This window comes from Magallana gigas, chromosome 1 (genome assembly GCF_963853765.1).
Source record: "Magallana gigas chromosome 1, xbMagGiga1.1, whole genome shotgun sequence".
In the NCBI taxonomy this organism is placed as follows: Eukaryota; Metazoa; Mollusca; class Bivalvia; order Ostreida; family Ostreidae; genus Magallana; species Magallana gigas.
Window position 1 is genome coordinate 9,966,271 of NC_088853.1, and position 18,612 is coordinate 9,984,882.

An 18,612-nucleotide genomic window follows, 5' to 3' on the forward strand; every position below is an offset into this window, starting at 1 on the left:
CAGAGTAGATATTTCTTCTAAGAAACATATCAAATCAATTTTTGTACAGGACGACAATAATTCAATTTTGCTCCAAATAAGGCTCCTTAACTGCCTTTTTCACAAAAATTTCGCCAAAAGAAATTTAAAAACGATGATATTTTGTCATTTTAGTAGAAAATAACATTTTCGTTAAAAAAAATTCAATATGAAAATTGCAGCTCATATTAATAAAAGAATGAAAAAACCGCGAGAGAGAGAGAGAGAGAGAGAGAGAGAGAGAGAGGACACAAAAATCGTGAAGCAGTTTTATTTTTGAAATGCATTGCATTTTATTGAACGCCAAACTGTTGACTCAATATAAAAACTACAAATACCATGTCCATAAAAACAGATTTATGTATTTATTATATATTTTATAACAATCAAAAGCCTATTGTTAAAATCGGCTTAAACAAACTCTTAGACAAAACCTAGAAATATGTAATCCCGTGTTTTCTCTGTTGTCATTTTATACATCAATTTTTGGTTTTTTTTAATTGGGGGGGGGGGCATTTTCTCAATCCGTTCATTATAAAATCATTATTTTAAAAAAATAAACCAATGTATTGCAAATATTTGAATATCATTAGAATCGGGTTTTTTTCATACTATGATCATGGCAGGCTGTATTCAATCATTTGTTAATATTAGAATAGTTGATTAAGTAATAGATCCTGAGAACTTTTAGTATTAACATCTTGTTCACCTAGCATCTAGTTAAGAAACTACAACCACAGTATAACCATATATAATCTGCTTAAAGAATTGTGTTCTAGCTAGGAGCCAATTTAACTGTTACAATTGGGATAATTATAAGCAAAATTATAATATGAAAATCAAAGAAGGGAAAGGCAGAGTACTTATTCTTTCCCTTTGTTGTTATGTGTGTGGAATGGGAGGGGTATGTAAATATAATTGCCTTAGGTTTCGCCTAAAATAAACAAAATGACATGTGTAATATCTCCGCATAAGTAAGAAAGCGCCGAGGAATTGTATTTGCTTCTAAGTTCAGTAATACTCATTGTATGGTTTTAGGAATCCAACACATATCTTTAATTGCAGCTCATTTTTTTAGAACATCCGGGTCACAAAAAGCAATAGATCAAATAAACATTTCGTATCAAACCAAATTATAGTTTTCCATTTTCGGATTTTATGTAACTAGTGTTAAAATATTACCAAAATTAAGCAATTCATGATCAAATCAACATAATATTACGTTTTAAAAGTGCTCATCAGTCGCTGCAAGACAGCATTATATAGAGAGTCTCCCTTTCTCTCATTAATTATGAAAATTACATCGATGAATAAAAAATAAATGAGACAACGTCACTATTGATTGCATCGATTTTCTTTATGTATTATCGGTAATTGGATGAGTCATGTCCATAAAAGGGAAGACAACCCGAGTTTTTCAACACCCAAAATTTCGTTAAAAGTGAGGCGATAATGCAGGTACTTCTGTTCACAGCCTACCTGACATTTAAACTTCAAACCACACTAAATTATCGATAACTTTTTGAGATTTCAAAACCCAAACACTTTTATTTAAAGCCCTTTATAACAGCATCAAGGATACATTAGGTTTGAATAAAGTCAGCAAGAACAATATAAACATATAAACTAAAAATGGCTAACGACACGAACAATCGATAGTGTCAAAGTTTCGGGACAACCAGTTTTTTTTTTCAGGACAATTGAAATAAATTACATGGGTAAAAACGAAGAAAACAAACTCTGGCACTACTACTTAAAAAAACAACAACACGCTTATCATAAGCATATTTATTGCAAAAAAGACAATCATAAGAAAGTTCACGTATTTCGTTATGAGCATCAAAAATATATTAGTTGCTTATATTGGCTAACATGCATCACACAATAACCAACATTATTAAAATAAATAAAAGTATATTAGATGTAAATATGATACTTTTGAAATTAGTTATGTTCACTATAAAAAAAAATCAAAGAAATCTTAAGTTCAAAGATGAAATGTATTTTAGTAAAAATTTAACAAAAGATATTGTAAAAAATATTAAAGGCCATAACCACCATTATTGAACGAATAAAAATCACCGTTCCTTTAATGTCAAAATATAAAAAAGACATTATAGACAATTTAAACCTATAACAATCGAAAAAATATAAAACAACAAACAATAGATATGTTCATATTAAACAAATTAAAATCAAAAGACGGTTTTATTGAATCTTTAAAATAATGTTTAACATTCTTGAACGTGATTTGAGTACGTTGGTTTTGGTGTCCAGCAACAAAACAATACATTTGTAGGGCAATACTATACTTAAAACTATGGGTGATAAATCGTTTTTTTTAAACAAGCAAAAACAGTAATTTTAATAGGTACAAATAAAACACTCGGTTATTCATTAGTTTACAAAGAAATTAAAATTAATCGGAATAACGTCAAATAACAAGTATGATCTTTTAACAATCCAATAAAATTATATTTAAATTCAAAATGATTTTTATATCAGCACAAATGCACATAAACTAAATTCACACAAGTTCCTTATAGCTAATTGCATACTCAAAATGAACATATAGTGTTCAGAAAGCATCTGTTGAAGGGTTTTTATGTTTCTTTAACAATTTCCATAAACACAGTCATTCAGAAGATATTCAGCCACGGCGTCATGACAAAGCTTGTATTCGTCCTAAGATAAATCAAAGTACTGAAGTACTGACGGGAGTTGATTTTATCGATTATCATTTATTCAAAATCAAATATGTGATTTTGCATGACAAGAAGTATCAGTAATCGAAATATTTCTGAGAAATTGTACGGATCCAGGCAAGATTGAACTCTTGCCTTGTTCAACCAAACGCGCGGTTGTCTCCGATTATCTTCGACAAGCAAGAGAGACTCTGTTTTGTCGGATATTAACGGAGACAGCCAAGCGTCTGGTTGAACGAGACTACATTGATCTAGCATAGGAATACATACGACTTTAAAAAATATCTAATCTGTTTATACAGTTTAAAATCTTACTATTTTCATGGTATTAATAAATAATTTTTCTTGAAAAACAATGCTTCAGAATGTATAGCATCGAATTTATCGATTATTTTCAAGAACTAAGTGTTGTCTAAGGCATTGATTTGTGCTTTGGTCCAAACACTGTTTCACTTTCGCTTTGCCCGAGTAAGTGCATAGGAGAGTTGATTAAAATCAACTCCCAAAAACAATCGTCATTAGCACAAGTTGAGAATGCCAATAGTATAAAATCAAATCGGTTTTTTTTTTATAATATCAACAATTTCAAATATAGTCAAGTTACAAATATAACTGTAATACATACCACAGTGGAGACACACTCTGGTCTCCGTATCTGGATCTGACGTACAGCAGTAAAGATGTCCACCTCTCTGTCCACGGAGATCTGTTCTAACACGTTGTATACAACAAAGAATGGACCACAGCGTGTAGCTCCGTCGCTAATAACAAAATGTACAAACAAATATTAAGTTTACATATATTTCTAAATTAAAGAATATGCATATCTTTTGTACACTTTTTAAAGTTTTGTATACAGTTTTTCTGCTAATATTGTATATATTTCTTTCTGTTAAACATAGTGTAATGGATATGACCTGTCAATGTTTTATTATACATGCCGTTTCATGTGCATTTGCATTTTATTTAAAGAAATAATTGACTAAACGTATCTACATTTTAATGTATTGAACCTTAAAAAAAATAACTTACTTAATGTGAAAATTTGTGCTCAATCAAGCAATTTAAGGTGTTTTTTTTTATATTTTCACATTATAAATTGATCCTGCCTCGATGGAAACAGTTGGTTACTGATATTTTAGGTCAAGAGAGTGAGTGATTAAAGAAGATATCTGAATGAAATTGTATTTTAGAAGCGAATGGTCATACTTACATGGTATTTCTAAATTATCATTTATTTTGTCAAACTTTTTACCGGTATTTCTAGATTATCATAAATTATGTCAAACTGTAAAGCCGGGTTTTGTTACAATTTTTATTTTTTAACATGCCAGAGTGTATTTATTAAAATATTTTGCATAATACCAAAGTGTACTTATTCTTGAAAACAATGGCAATTCATTGAATACAGGTAGATACAGAAAGAAGGAATAAACACTAATGTGATATTGTTTACGTTACCTTGACAGAACGAGGACTCGGCCCTTTTGGTCAGACTTTTCAGTCTTTACTGCCTTAACTACATCTAAAAGTACTCTTTTGTCCCCCCTTTTCAGTCTCTCACCCCAAGTCGGACATTCCAGAAGAGTGATATCCATTTCATTGAAACCCTAAATATTACAAATCGAATGTACAATTGAAAAAAAAAGAAGAAAAGAAATAGAAGTGTTAGTTTCAAATTTTGGATAAAAATTCTAATGTTAAAATTTTAGATGATTATCTCTGTTTTTTCTGTAAAAAAAATATATGCGTTAGAATCCAACAGTATCATCAGAAAACTACCGAATAAAACATGGTGAAGTCATTTAGAAGTCTGAAACATTCTAATTGACCTAAATGTGCCCAAGGCAATTGATTCTGACAAAACAAACTTAAACCATTCTCTGATTAATTAGGTGAAATTTTAAATGTATTGTTCTTTTGCAGTTTCAACGAAAGGCATTGTATTTTTGCAGTTAAAAATGCAACAATCCATAAATCATAATTGCATTAAAAACAGTTACTAAGCATTTCGTCGTTATGTGTTGGTTTTAATTTATTTTTGATATCTTATTTTCGTTTGAATTTAAATAAAAGAAAATAACACCGTTGGTTGTATGTTCAATCTGGTCAGTTTGACGTTGTGGCTTCTTGTTGATGACATATTTTTAACGTAGAAAATCCCATTGAATTTGTGTTGATTTTCTGGTGGAAACCATTTGGATGTCTGTCAAAAAAAAATAATAATACACACAGAATAAATAATTAAACAGAGAAAAACCATCACATCCAGACAGACAGGCAGATAAGTTTATGGATTAAACATTTCCCCCATACCGATTCAATATCCTCAAGTGGACACAAAAAGACGACAACACGTGCGTCAAAGTCCTTGATCAGTCTAAGAAAATCCTCGGTGTTGTCTGGTAGAGGATACTGGGCGCTGATCAGGGAGTCCTTCTCCAGGAATGACTGTATTAAACACACAAATATAGCATTTGCAACATTGAAGTCTGTTTTAGGGTTTGGGAACTCAACATATTTTTTCAGAAATGATGACAGGAAAACAATAATGATGTTTATTGTTTGGTTCAATATGGTTATATTCAAGTATATTAGCAGTAATCATTTTAGGAGGACGGTCAAATGAAATGCCAATGCAATGCTCCTAAAATTTTAATGCAGTAACTTTTAATTCATCATCAAACTGACACCTAAGTTTCACTTATACAAAATATGATTTGTTCATCAGTTGAACACTATTCTCATTTGGAATGTGCTTACAAATATAAATTTTTGTGTAAATGTATTAAATTTATCTTACCAACTGCTTTTGTATAAATAATAAATACCACGATACAGATTTAACGTTTTGTAGTAATACTTCAAGTTTTGATTAAGATCTGGCGGCACAATAACGTTTGAAATAATGTTAGGTGCATGTTGTACTAAATGTGTATGGAATACACATGGTCTCCATGCGACTGCTGTTATAGAAAATTACCCTAAGGCATGAAAAGAGGGTTATATATACAGTCAATGTATTTATGTGTTTTTCTCCAAAACCTGAATAAGCACAGCATTGTAGTACGTGTTATAGCCCTTCATATAGTACAGATGACACATGAACTCCTCAACTGAAATTAAAGTAGGAACGTAAGAATCGTTAAATATATCTAATAATATGTTGTTATTTAATTTTTTTTTAATTATCATTAAAGATTCAGTGTATCAGATTGAAAGCAATTTTTTAGTATAAAATCTTATATGAAATAATTACAACCTTCACAGGCGTATATATAGAAATAGTATGTTACCTGGTAATACACTTTGTGTGTAGTTAGCCGATATTTGTGCACGACCAGAAGTGTAATCTTGCTGTGTATACTCCTTTCTCAAGGACAGTAACTCCTACAATATATTTATAAATAACATATAAGAAAAAATGAAGAAAAAACACATTGCATTAGATCCAAATGTATAACTTCAATCATAACGAATATGTTTAAATCGAGATTTGCTTATCAAATTTCAAAGTTATATATCTAGAGAGCATTTTTTGCTGACAATATAAATCACAATTTGATAACCTCGAGGTCAGAAGATAATGACTTCTTTTGTGATAGATCTCCACAATTCGTATAACAAGTCTGTTCTTGGTATTCGCCCAAAAACTTCTCTGTGTCCAAACATTTGCTTCGGCCGTGAAAGGCATCCTTCAGTGCAAGGTATAGCAATTTATACTGCTCCTGAAAGAATATTTTGGTTTGAGAAACATATTTTATTTGTTAAAACGTAGTAAAAAAAAAAGCAAAATAATAAATCATAAATTACTGATATTGATAATCATAATAATAAGTCGAATAAATAAAATTTATTAAACTTGATAAAATATCTTTAGAGAAAATCGTTAGAGAAAATTTGCTCGACTGATCTAGAGACAACAATAAATCACATTATTTAAAAGATGGCGACTAACACTTCGTTTACACTATTCAAGATATATTTGTCATGTATAAAAACGGCTTTTAAAGCAATTCAATCCCGGAAAGATCACCTATCCTTCCCGTGAAATTCATCTTTTAATGCAAGGTTAGTTGGATTAGGTTCTTAAAGAATGCTTTGGTCTACTCAATTTAATGATTCAAAAAATAAATAAATATCATTAAAAAAAAACAGTTGTTATGATTAACGAGAATAAAATATATTTAATGAAATTAATTCCATTGGACATTTATTTGTGCGGATATTTCCTCATTACATCTACACATGTATTGTGAAAACTGTTTACAAGGCAATTTAATCAATTGGGCACTAGAGGATCTTATTTTAATCTTAAATAAACAAAGGCAATAGGAAGCTTTTGATAATAAATATTTGTTTTCTTAAAGTCGGAGGTCATTTCCGTGATTTCAAACAAGTTTTATAATATGTGTATCATCATCCAATTAAAAGGACTAGAGCAACATGCATTTTACATAACATGCATTTGTATTACTAATGATAGGAAGTATTTTGTACATTCTGAAAACGATTGATTAACATCTTTTCAATAAGGACATTATATCCACGGAAATGTTATGTAACAAAGCCTCGTTTTCTTCCGCTTGTAGCGCAAAATAAACACGTTAAAACTGCGCATTTAAACTTATTTTGAATAAGACTATTGAGTAGAAAACTAAGAGGAAAAAATTATTCCCAACTTCTAGCTACTATTTTGCTTCAAAACCTAGTTACAATAAAATATCAGACCTAAAGTTGAAGGAAAATTAGTAATATTGTACTACATAATGAAATCATTTATCATTTATTTATATTTGAATCTTTTCGATAGAAACGTGTAAAAGATTGAATACCACTAACCAAAAATAAAATACAGTTAAAAAATAACATAGGCGATTATGGGAATATATTTAAACACAATGATTTTTTTAAAAAGCATAGATTCGTTAACTTGTTATATTTCGAGTAGCATTATTCATGATCATTAATCACTGACTATCATAAAAATACAGATCATATATTTCGAAATTTTTCGACAGTGCAATCAGATTCCTCTAAAATTCGAAAGAGATTTTTGACTTTTGAATAAGGTGTAGCTATACATAATCCCACAACTCTTTGAACCACGATTATCCTCTATTGTTTTGTATATCGGTACCTTGACTTTACCTGTCCTCTCCACTTCCCAGTAGAGAACGTTTTCAATTACAATTTAAATGTTTTTCTAATATTACTATAGATACTCTGTAATTCAAATGAGTTTTTCTAGAAATTAGTTTAAAGTTCATCATTAATAAACAAAATATCAATGATGAATCTAGCAGCCGCAACGAGAGAATGAATGTATTGTAGTGCCTTCCGGTATATAACAATGCATAGGTAGGTGTAACACAAAGAACAAAAGTGTGATATATTTTTTTAAAATTTGAACATTTGTTGGTTTCTCTGACACTTAAAAAAAAGGTAAAATTGCAACATGTTTGGGAACATCTAAATTAAACAAAACCCTACATCTCCTTGAATCATGTTCATCCGGTCCTTCCTCATGGTCCTGACGTACATAGGTACGTTGATTTTACCAGTTCTCTCCCCGTCGCGGTAGAGGGCGTCTAAAGCAATATACGTACCAGTTCTACCAACTCCCGCACTAAAAATCAAATTAAAGCAACTTGGTATTTGAAATTTAAAACAAAATTTTTAAATAGAAATGTTACAAATTGTATTTCTTTGTTATAAAGTAATCTTAAAATCATTGGCTTTTAACAACTATTGCAAGTATAAAATACAATTTTTTTTATTCAGGGCATTTTGATCAATATTATTACCGTTAAATTAATTTATGTTCAAGTAGTTTAAATTGTATTCAATAGATTATTCTTTTGTTTTCCAAATATCGCATGCCTTTGATTCATTTGAAATGGTCACGCGGCGTATACCTGCAGTGTACAACGGTGTACTTTCCAGCAGAATTAGCTGTTGCTCTGATCACGTGACGATGAAAAACGACCAGACTGAGGGGATCGGCCACTCCATGATCCGACCATGTGGTGTAATGGAACATCGTAACATGACGGTCTGATCTTGTCTAGAGTCATGATAAATATAACTTTGAATAGTTAAAGATTAAAAATCCATTAGATTTTGTGGGAAATCATATTTTTATCATAAAGACTATGTTGATAATTGCTTTTATTTTGATGTACATTTTAGCAGGCGAATGATGAAGGTGCAATTTAGTCAACTGATTCGAATGCTATCTGAAATATATGGAAAGCAGAATGAATGGCATAGTTATATAATTCAGTTATTTTTAAAAGTTACTAATGAGTCACTTTTGAAAACACTGAACAAGGGATTAACCCCATGTTTTCATTTTATGTTTCTTTCTTGTTCATATTCACATATAATCATGATTTTTTTGCAATTATACATTAAAGGGAAAGGCACCATTTTAACTAAAAGAAGATAAATTCAGAAATCTGCTTTTTCAACATGACTTTAATTTCGAAGTAATATTGTATATGAGTTTTGTGTAAAAATAAAAGTTTAATTCAACGTACTCCTTAGGTTAATAGGTCAAGATAACCGTTAACAATACTGGTAGATTGTTTAAAAATACTGAACACTAAAGAATTCTGAAATCCTAATTTCATATCAATGTTAATATCTTATTATTACATGTATTCCTTCTTTGATTCTGATAAATATCATTGTGCAAAATGTGAGTGTAGCACATTTTATACGTAATTTGTAATAAAGATACATAAAAAGTAAATATAAAAATATTTTTTTTAAGACTTGTGATTTATAGATAGGTAATATAAAGAGATACTTAGCACTAAATACAACAGACAAAAACTAAGATTGAGGACCATTTTGCTTACCTGAGCAATAGTTTTCTTAATACTTTTAATATTAATCTTTTTTTCGTTGATAGAATAAAAAACGCTGATTAGTTTCAAAAAGAAAATCCTCCATATATATGTTTATTGTGATCTTTGCATATTAAAGCGATAAAATGCAACCAGCAATCAGTAAGCGGTAGTCATTGTGACGTCACTAATTTCATACGGAATTGAACGTTTCTGCTTTCTTTTATATTCAATTCAGGAAACTTATTTACAAATGTAGGAAGTAGACATTTCGAATAGCAGAAAATGTACGATGGATCATCTGGACTCAAATCAAAATTTGTGCTGATAATTTGTAAATCACTGCACTCAGTTATACTGTTTGACTTCTAATCTGTTTATCATTACTAAATCACAACGAAAGAAATGTATTTTAGCTTCTAAAATAAGAATTAGACAATACAACGTTTTTCATTTATTTTACAGGTAATTTCATTATTTACTGAATAGCTATATATAAAAAGGCTTTTAACTGTTGTGCACACACTACACTCATTATAATGGTTTGTGCATGGAACATCCTTTTAAGCGCCATTAACAAAAAACGCAATCTAATAATTCTTAGTTTGATGCAAATTGTTATTACGGACCGCCGGTAGGCGGTCCGTTATTTGATATACATTAAAATATTGTTACTGCGTTTCTGCAGGATAGTCCTTTTTTAATATTATGCTTGTTCTTATGAATGAAAAGTAAATTTGCATGTAGAAATATCTGTTATGAATTTAAATAAATATCACATATTTTTTGGTTTTACTCGTAAATGAAAGATAGGTCATACTTAGTAGATTGCCGTGTTTGGCACGTTTTTATCGAGACTATAATCTATTCGGAAAATTTTGGAGTTCTTCATACTTACAATACAATGCATTTGGATTCCTATGCAGGGCATACTAGAAACCTAAAATACTGAAGATCTGAATGTCATTAAATTTTATATAAACGTTTATTTGAATTTCTTTGTGCCGTGTCAAATAAAATGACTTTGTGTTTGTATTTATTATATTTCCATGTAAAATGTGGTAGAAAATATCATCAAATGACATCCATATCAATTATTTACGCACAAATATGACAGAAATGAAAATTGAAATTGACTGGAAAATTATATCCCATTTTTATTTTATCATGTGGTCCCTTGAAATCATAAAACTAAAGCATTAAGTTTTCATTCAATACAATGCAACAAAAAAACCAAAAGTTTGAAATACATAATCTCCAAGAGAAAAATGATGAGTTGAACTTTGTATTAGAGTAATGTACAAGTCAATGTGTTTTCCATTACTTTATACTATTGCAATGGTCATACAGTTACCGTTAGAAATGCTTATAGTAACGAACTCGATTCTTTATGATAATAGTAGAATGTTAAACTTCAAAACAAGTTGCTGAAAGTATATTAAAATTTTCCATAAAAACTAGTACAACCAACTCTTATTTTCTTCTTTGTGGTGAGTTTTTATGTAAACGACCAATGATTCATACAATTATATTTTATGCGGCCCATATGACGCTTGCGTCAATATGGTATCTTGTTTTTCGTTTAGAACAAAGAAAAAACAGCTTATCTGATTATACGTCTCTTACCCATTCTTATATGGAGTACAATCACTCTTGCTCGCACATATAGATTTAGCTAAGGAATATGGCACTTGAAATTCATATGTATACATTTTTTTTACATTGTATGATATATTCATCGATAATATTTTTGTTCGAAGTAGCGTATACGTTTGTTTCTAAGGGTTATAAGACATGCACATAAATCAACAGTGATATTTTTTAATCGTAATTATGACATAAGATTCACATTAAGTTTCGTTGAAAACGTATTAGTTATAGGGCTTTTTTTTTTTTAAATATATTCAAGATACTTAAGCAAAGACTGAAAATACGAGAACCCTTCTTTTAAACAGAGATTAATACGATTGGCGGACTTCCGATGAAATGGGCGTTTCGGATTTGAAAATTTTTACGTCAATTCACTTCGCATCCCGATTCAGGTTGCGCATGAACAAACCACGGGGGATTGTCCTAGGGTTTATATCGATCATATAAAAGTAACAGAATACAATAATCAACTTCAAATGACAAAATTCCATCGAATTTATGAATAATGTGGCAGATTTTTAAGAATGTTGTCCTAAACACGTAATTAGTTGAAAAACATTGTTTTCGTCACATGTGAGAAGTATCGTCGTGAGTAAGAAACTAGTTACAAGCTTAAAGAAAGTAAGTAAGTTTATAAAATATGTATCTGATAAATTTGTAATTGTGGTGATATATATTCAGTAGATAAGCTGATATTCTTGTTTAACTTTGCAATCAACTTTGTTAGAAATGTTATGTTCGTTAAACAAAAAAAACATTGTGTGTTGAAGATGAGTTTTGAAAGAGTATTTTTCAAAACTCATCTGCAACACACGATATGAAAATATGGCTTTTAAATAATATTTACAGTTTTGTGGTGTATCTTGAATCGCCTGATGATGTATTCAGCGTAGGTTTTCTCCTCCAGATGTCTGACTGTTAGTGTCCCTCCCTGTAGTTTGTCGTTGATATCTGGCCAATATTGGGCACACTTGTTCTTTTTAAAAAATGATCATAGTTCACATAACAAGTAGAACGTGATAATAGTCATAAAAATCACTTTTTATGTTAGCTTTAGAAACAAGTTTATCTATTTTCCATCATAATATTTCATTTCAATAAAATGAATTATCAAATTCTTTTAATACTATAGTAAAGTGTGTATAAAATGAAGATATTAGAATATTCATTGTCACTTAAATACACCCCAACCTTTGTTCCTTCCGTAAGGTTTGTCAGACAAACTATATTGCACACCTCCTCTTGCCAAATCATCGTCCAGAAATCTGCAATTGTTTTTGGCTTTGGGCCTAATGATAAAATTGCCAATAGAAACCACAAAGAATAACACAATTTTGAAATTTAATGAAAATGATTAATCATAAGTAAATGTAAAGTTTACCCTGTGTGGCAATGTAAAGTCGCCTTCCTCGTGTATCCTTTGAATAAATTAAAAAAGAAGAACTTGTGTGTTTTTTTATTTGAGACAAATGCAATATATCATATGTCATATAAAAAAATGAATACTTGCCTCAATGTAATTTCCATTAATATAATCGCTTCTATCTAAAGCCACTGGTTTAAGAATAATACGCGAGTGGTCATCTACAAATATAGCTTATTAAAAACAATGTTATGTTGCTTTAATACTATTCTAAAATATTGATGCATTGCTATGTGTGTGAGTTATGGTATAATACATACACGGATAAATAGTGGTGTATCTATTTTTAGCTTTATTTTCAGGTTTCTTCGCCTCTGTGCATGGATGAAGCTCTCCGCGAGGAATATCCTATCAATAATATATTTAGTTGAATGTATAATTGATTACAGTGCTGCTATCCTGAAAGTTGACAAGGATAGGATAGGATAGGATGCAGGATGCACGATACATGATAGAAATATTAAAGTTAAGTTCTATCCTATCCTATCCTATCCTATCCTGCATCCTGTAGCCAATCAGATTCGAGTATAAATTTCAGAGTTATTTTGCGAAACGAAAATTGGCTTAACAATGTATTTTCAATGTCAATTTAATAAGTTTTACACGTTAAACCATTTAAGAATGATTATTATATCAAGAACGCGGTGCATAACATTTATGTGCGCTAAAATGACGGCGCTACATATTTGTCAATTCGTACGCAAGTACGGAGTTACTGCGAGAATTCGATGCAACATTTGAAAACGTCAGAAATATAATATTTCTGTATTTACTTCATTTAAAGTCTGAAAAGTAATAAAAGCTTGAATTTATAATCGATTATTTCGGCATTTTAAAAGATAAACATGTTTACAAGAAACAGACATCGCTTCACGTTTTATATAATTTCTTCGATGCCAAATAACAGGGACGGATATTTCTGTCCGATATTAACCTGAATATATCGAATTAATAAATGTTAGCTAGCGATATATGCTTAAGAATTCATAATTTAAAAATAACTCCGAGTGGTTTAACTATAAACGATATAAACTACCCAAAGGAATTATTTATTTCCAGATCGTGTTTACATTTATCGCCGAACGAATCGCTCGAATAATGATAATTGCGCTCAGTTATATATGATAAGAAAATAATTTGATAAAAATATGTGACTTAACAGTTCTTCAATAAGTGCATCGAAGTTATTTATCTGTTTTTCATGCATAAATATAATAAAATAAAAAATCGAATCGCTTACCTGTTTGTTTACGTTATTTTGTCCATCCCGCGAACGATTTAATTTCACCGTAGCACAGGTAAGTAAGTTACCCCGCTCTAAGAAAATTCGGTTTTAAGATTTAATTATTCATTTTGAGTACTACATTAATTGATAAAATTATTTAATTCTTAAATTTCGTTTCATTTAACTTGCATTCCTATAATTTGAAGGTATGGGATAGGATAGGATAGGATAGGATAGAGCTCATTTGCAGGATAGGATGCAGGATACAGGATATAGGATAGGATAGGATAGTTTTGTCAACTTTCACGATAGCAGCACTGTAACTTATGCGCATTTGTTCTTTTTCATTTAACAAAGTCAATCGTACATGATATTCATTTTTAAAGCCAGCATTTTCGTTCGCAGACATGTTTGAAATTTGTGCCATAATATTCCGGACGGAAATGTTTTTGTTGGTTGGAGGACCCCTCTTGGTTTTTTCTGGCAAAGCATATGTGGAGTTAGCATCGTCATTTGCCTTGTCATCTAGAAATTTGTGATCTGTGGTATAATGAAGTTGAGAAAAAATGAGATATTTCGTCTACTAGAATATCAATATCAAACTCCTCTTCTGCAAAAAAATGTTGTAAATAAAACCAAATATATATAAAAGATAAGCAGATAAAAATGCCGATAAGAGAGAGAGAGAGAGAGAGAGAGAGAGAGAGAGAGAGAGAGAGAGAGAGAGAGAGATGTACATTGACCAATGGATAGATTAAGACATTTAAAAAATAAATTTTACGCGGGTAGGTTAAGGCAACTTTTAGCTTAATGACCGTCAAAATTATGATCTATTTGAAAACTGTTTATTTTTATGAAAACAGTGTGTTATATTAATACCAAGTGAACGTGTTCACCAAGATATTATTTTTCTACTTCGGAATCGACTCGATCTTTGAAGCTGCCGTGCCATGGTATCACGTGACAGTTATAAATAGATCAATTTTTTACCTTAACAAAAAATCAAAAAGTGTAACACTACCCCGAAGTTCATTTGTCTGTTTGTTACAATAATTCGATCGTCAATTAGTTCAGGTTTATTAGTATTACTGCTAGAATCCTATTGTTAATCGCATAAAATAAATATTGTAAATATTTATCGGAAACCCTCTCAACTTCTATAATTTCATTGAAAATATTACGTATATTTCATTTAAAACAATAATTCACAGGATTCTAGCAGCACTTTTCAAGTAGTTTAGGTCATACACCGTTGATATTTAACAAAGTCATCTTTCATAATATCCGGGGTAGTGTTACACTTTTGCCTTTTTCTGTACACACTGACAGAGGAAAGGCTGGTCAAGCCATATAAATGTCGATCTGCTTACCTTATAACACTCGCTGATTAAACAAAATATCCATGCCTGTATTATCCTGATTATATCCTAACTGACACTCATCTAAATCTTAGGTATCTGTATTAAATAAGTCTTATTTCGGCATTGTTTACACTGCATTCCGATGATTTGTCTCCCGACATGATCTTCTCTATTAAACATGCTTGTGACGTCATCAATGATAATTATACGTAATAGAGAGAAATCAAAGATATATTCAGCTAGAAGAGTTTTTAGTGATATTTTATGTCTGTAGTTTTTATAATTTAAACCAGAGATAAAGTTAAAATCGACATGTTTCTGAGTGAAATATGACATCATGCTGCTTATTGTGACGTCATATCGATCAGAGGAATTTGATCGCTGTTAGTTGCCTTATCATACCCGCGTAGATTAGAATAATATTAATACTTACCAATTGTTTGACGATTTTTAATTCCTATATGAGGCTTCATTTCCATTTTTATTGATTCCCTTTTGTTCATTCCCTTTGTTTTTCTTTTGAGACTATGATTATAACATGATTAATGTAAGAAACTTTCAAAACGAACAATAATTTTCTGATTTTTGTTTTGTTTTGTTTTTTTCTTTCTTTCTCTTTTTTTTATTATTTTTTTTTTTTTTTTTTTGCTTTCACAAGTTTATTGAACATAAAGCAAATTAATTTTAAAATAAAAATATAAATGTCAATGTTAAAACAATATGTGATAATGTACCGTAAAATAAAAAATAAAATAACTCCGACTATAAGGACCACAAATGCACCAACTATTCCTACAACAGTTAAAGGTAGATTCTTCGACAACTTTTCAGGTGAACGAGTTGGCTCTGTAACAATCAATAAAAATATTTGACAAGTATTTCATTACTTGCATTATGCTAAGATAACTTATCATTTAACTTGATCATTCTATATTATTGTATAAATGTAAACAAGTACATGATAAGTTCATGAAACTGTAGAGTAGATCTTTTTTACGTACTTAATATATAGCAATACAGTATAACGATATCCGTATACTTTTTCTACGTATGCTAATTAAGTATTAATACTTATTACACCTAGAACATATTCATGCTTGTCAATGATACTGATAAATCCTCTTTAGAAATAGAATCGCGCTTGTTGATACTTAACATTTGACAAAATAGTTTAGATTATATTTTTGGTAATAATTTTTTTATATTAAATGATTACAAAAAATAATGATACTCGTAATAGACAACGATGCATGGTATTGTTGGACAAAATTAGATTACAAAAAACAGTATTTTATTTGACTTACTATCATCCAAATTGCATAAGTTAGCAATGTTTTTAGCAACGTTTTATATCAGAACATAGATATCAATTAAAAGCATATATACCACAACCATCATCAACATTTCTAGTATTTTCCCTCCGATTTTTAATTGTTAGTTTGTACGTATTTATGTTATTTGCTTGTGATCTTAATTATTATCTGCATTTAAATTCAAATTCAAAGCTATAAAAAACAATATTAAATGCAATTTAACAGAAGATTACTTGACTCTAAATAAGTTATTATTTTAAAGAGAGCTATACAAGTGATAAAAACACAGCTTAAAAGAGAAAAAAAAACGCTATATAACACACTGATTTAAAAGAAAAAAAATGTTAGACTAAGAGTAAGGTTATCAATAGGATAAAATCATGCATTTTCATTCCTATAAATAAATATGTACAGAAAGAGATTTTTCAAAGTATATCGATAATTACCTATGGAGCAGTAATTTTTAGAACCTTCTTTACAATCAACACATGTCCCATCTATAGGTTCACATGTCCCATTGCAATTTGGAGGACATTGAACAGTACAGTTTTGTCCATACCATCCGGCTTTGCAAGCTATAATCCACAAAACATTAAGATTTAGTATAAAAAAAAAGCGAATGTGTAAAATATCATTGTAAAATGATCATGTATATTTCTTACAGCTATTACAATATTCGTCCATAAACCCATCCATACATCCATCAGGACACATTCCACTGACATGGTTACAATGTCCATTGTTTTTACAATGGCTACTACAACGTTCTTTACAATCCAGTCCAAAATGCATGGGTGTACATTCTATATTAAAAAACAACATATATCATCAATACCGATAAACTACTAATTACGTAACATATTGATCATTGCTCTTATTAACTATAGCGTTAGACGTGATATCATTAAACAACGTAAATGTTTTATATGTTTTTGTTTATAGTAGCATACTCTTGCTGCAGTTAGCGTCTGTGTATCCAGAATCACAACCCTCGTCACACTGACCAGACAGTTTGTTACAGGGAAATTCATCACGACAGTGACCACTACAGTTCTTGTTACAACCATAACCATAGTTTCCGTCATCACATTCTGTAACAGATTATATTTATATGAAATTTATTAAGAAACTAAAGGGAAAAAATTCCAAATGTATTTGAGTTCCCAAGTTAATCATTCCACTGTTCCTCGTTCATTAGCCATATACTATACATATGCATGTATACAGTAGTTTCCTTATTTTACGCGAGTACTTAATTCCGCGATTGAACGGTTTTCCAACAAACCGCGAGAACATAAAATCGCGATTGCCGAAATTGTATCGTAGTTTAATGTAATTAACATATATCCGAAAATTAAAAGCGAGATTTTAAAATTCGCGAGACGGGCTTCTCGCGATTTTACGCGGATATTAATTCCTCGCGTTTAATTAGGAATTTACAGTAATGAACGAAAGCTTTTTCTAAACATTTTTGGTCTTAAATTTAGTTTTAGTATGATTTAGAGTACTTTAGTCATTTATAGCCTTTTTTTAGGATGATTTGATTTGTAAGTTGGATTATTGTTTTCTAGATAACAGGCCGACTAGAATATCAACCGAATATTAACCGCCTTTTAATGTTTATAAAAATACAATGCGTTAGCAATAAGAATAATATTTAATTATCAACAGCGATCAAAGTTTTCTGAAAAGCAAATGTAATTTAATGATAACAACGAATAACATTTTTATAGCATTATATTGATGAGTCATTCAAGTAAATAGGAACAATTTCAGTCTTATCAGGGACCTAGTGCATGCATAAATGTCAGGGGTTAAACAATTTAGAATCTACATTATCTGAAGATGCTTGCATAGTATTTTACACATTTTAGTATATAGTTTCTTCAAAAAATAAGATTGTCCCTATATGTTTTTACTTTGAAATGTTCTTACCTTTTGGGACCGCGCTGTACGCATGGCAATCGCAATTTAAAACTTCAGATAATACTATCTGGGGATGACTGCATAGTAATATTACAAACAGTAGTTAATAAAAAGAGACTTACATGTGTAAATATGTT

The 18,612-nt window shown here is 30.1% G+C and overlaps 1 protein-coding gene and 1 long non-coding RNA gene across 2 annotated transcripts; both read right to left on the reverse strand.

The window, feature by feature from the left end:
• Positions 1-1,792: 1,792 nt before the first annotated feature.
• Positions 1,793-14,440, reverse strand: LOC105321769 (receptor-type tyrosine-protein phosphatase mu). The gene is made up of 16 exons (XM_066082438.1): positions 14,243-14,440; positions 12,911-12,998; positions 12,738-12,811; positions 12,609-12,645; positions 12,419-12,516; positions 12,075-12,203; positions 8,642-8,790; positions 8,217-8,352; positions 6,293-6,451; positions 6,020-6,113; positions 5,769-5,839; positions 5,040-5,174; positions 4,810-4,929; positions 4,185-4,333; positions 3,349-3,484; positions 1,793-2,703 (listed from the first exon to the last, which is right to left on the reverse strand). Exons 1-16 carry the CDS (start codon positions 14,300-14,302, stop codon positions 2,632-2,634), a joined length of 1,707 nt encoding a protein of 568 aa, XP_065938510.1. The 5' UTR covers positions 14,303-14,440; the 3' UTR covers positions 1,793-2,631.
• Positions 14,441-15,669: 1,229 nt separating this feature from the next.
• Positions 15,670-17,210, reverse strand: LOC136274839 (uncharacterized). Its single transcript, XR_010713264.1, has 3 exons — positions 16,996-17,210; positions 15,971-16,082; positions 15,670-15,761 (listed from the first exon to the last, which is right to left on the reverse strand). It is a non-coding gene; the product is annotated as an uncharacterized lncRNA (long non-coding RNA).
• Between the last annotated feature and the right edge of the window lie 1,402 nt (positions 17,211-18,612).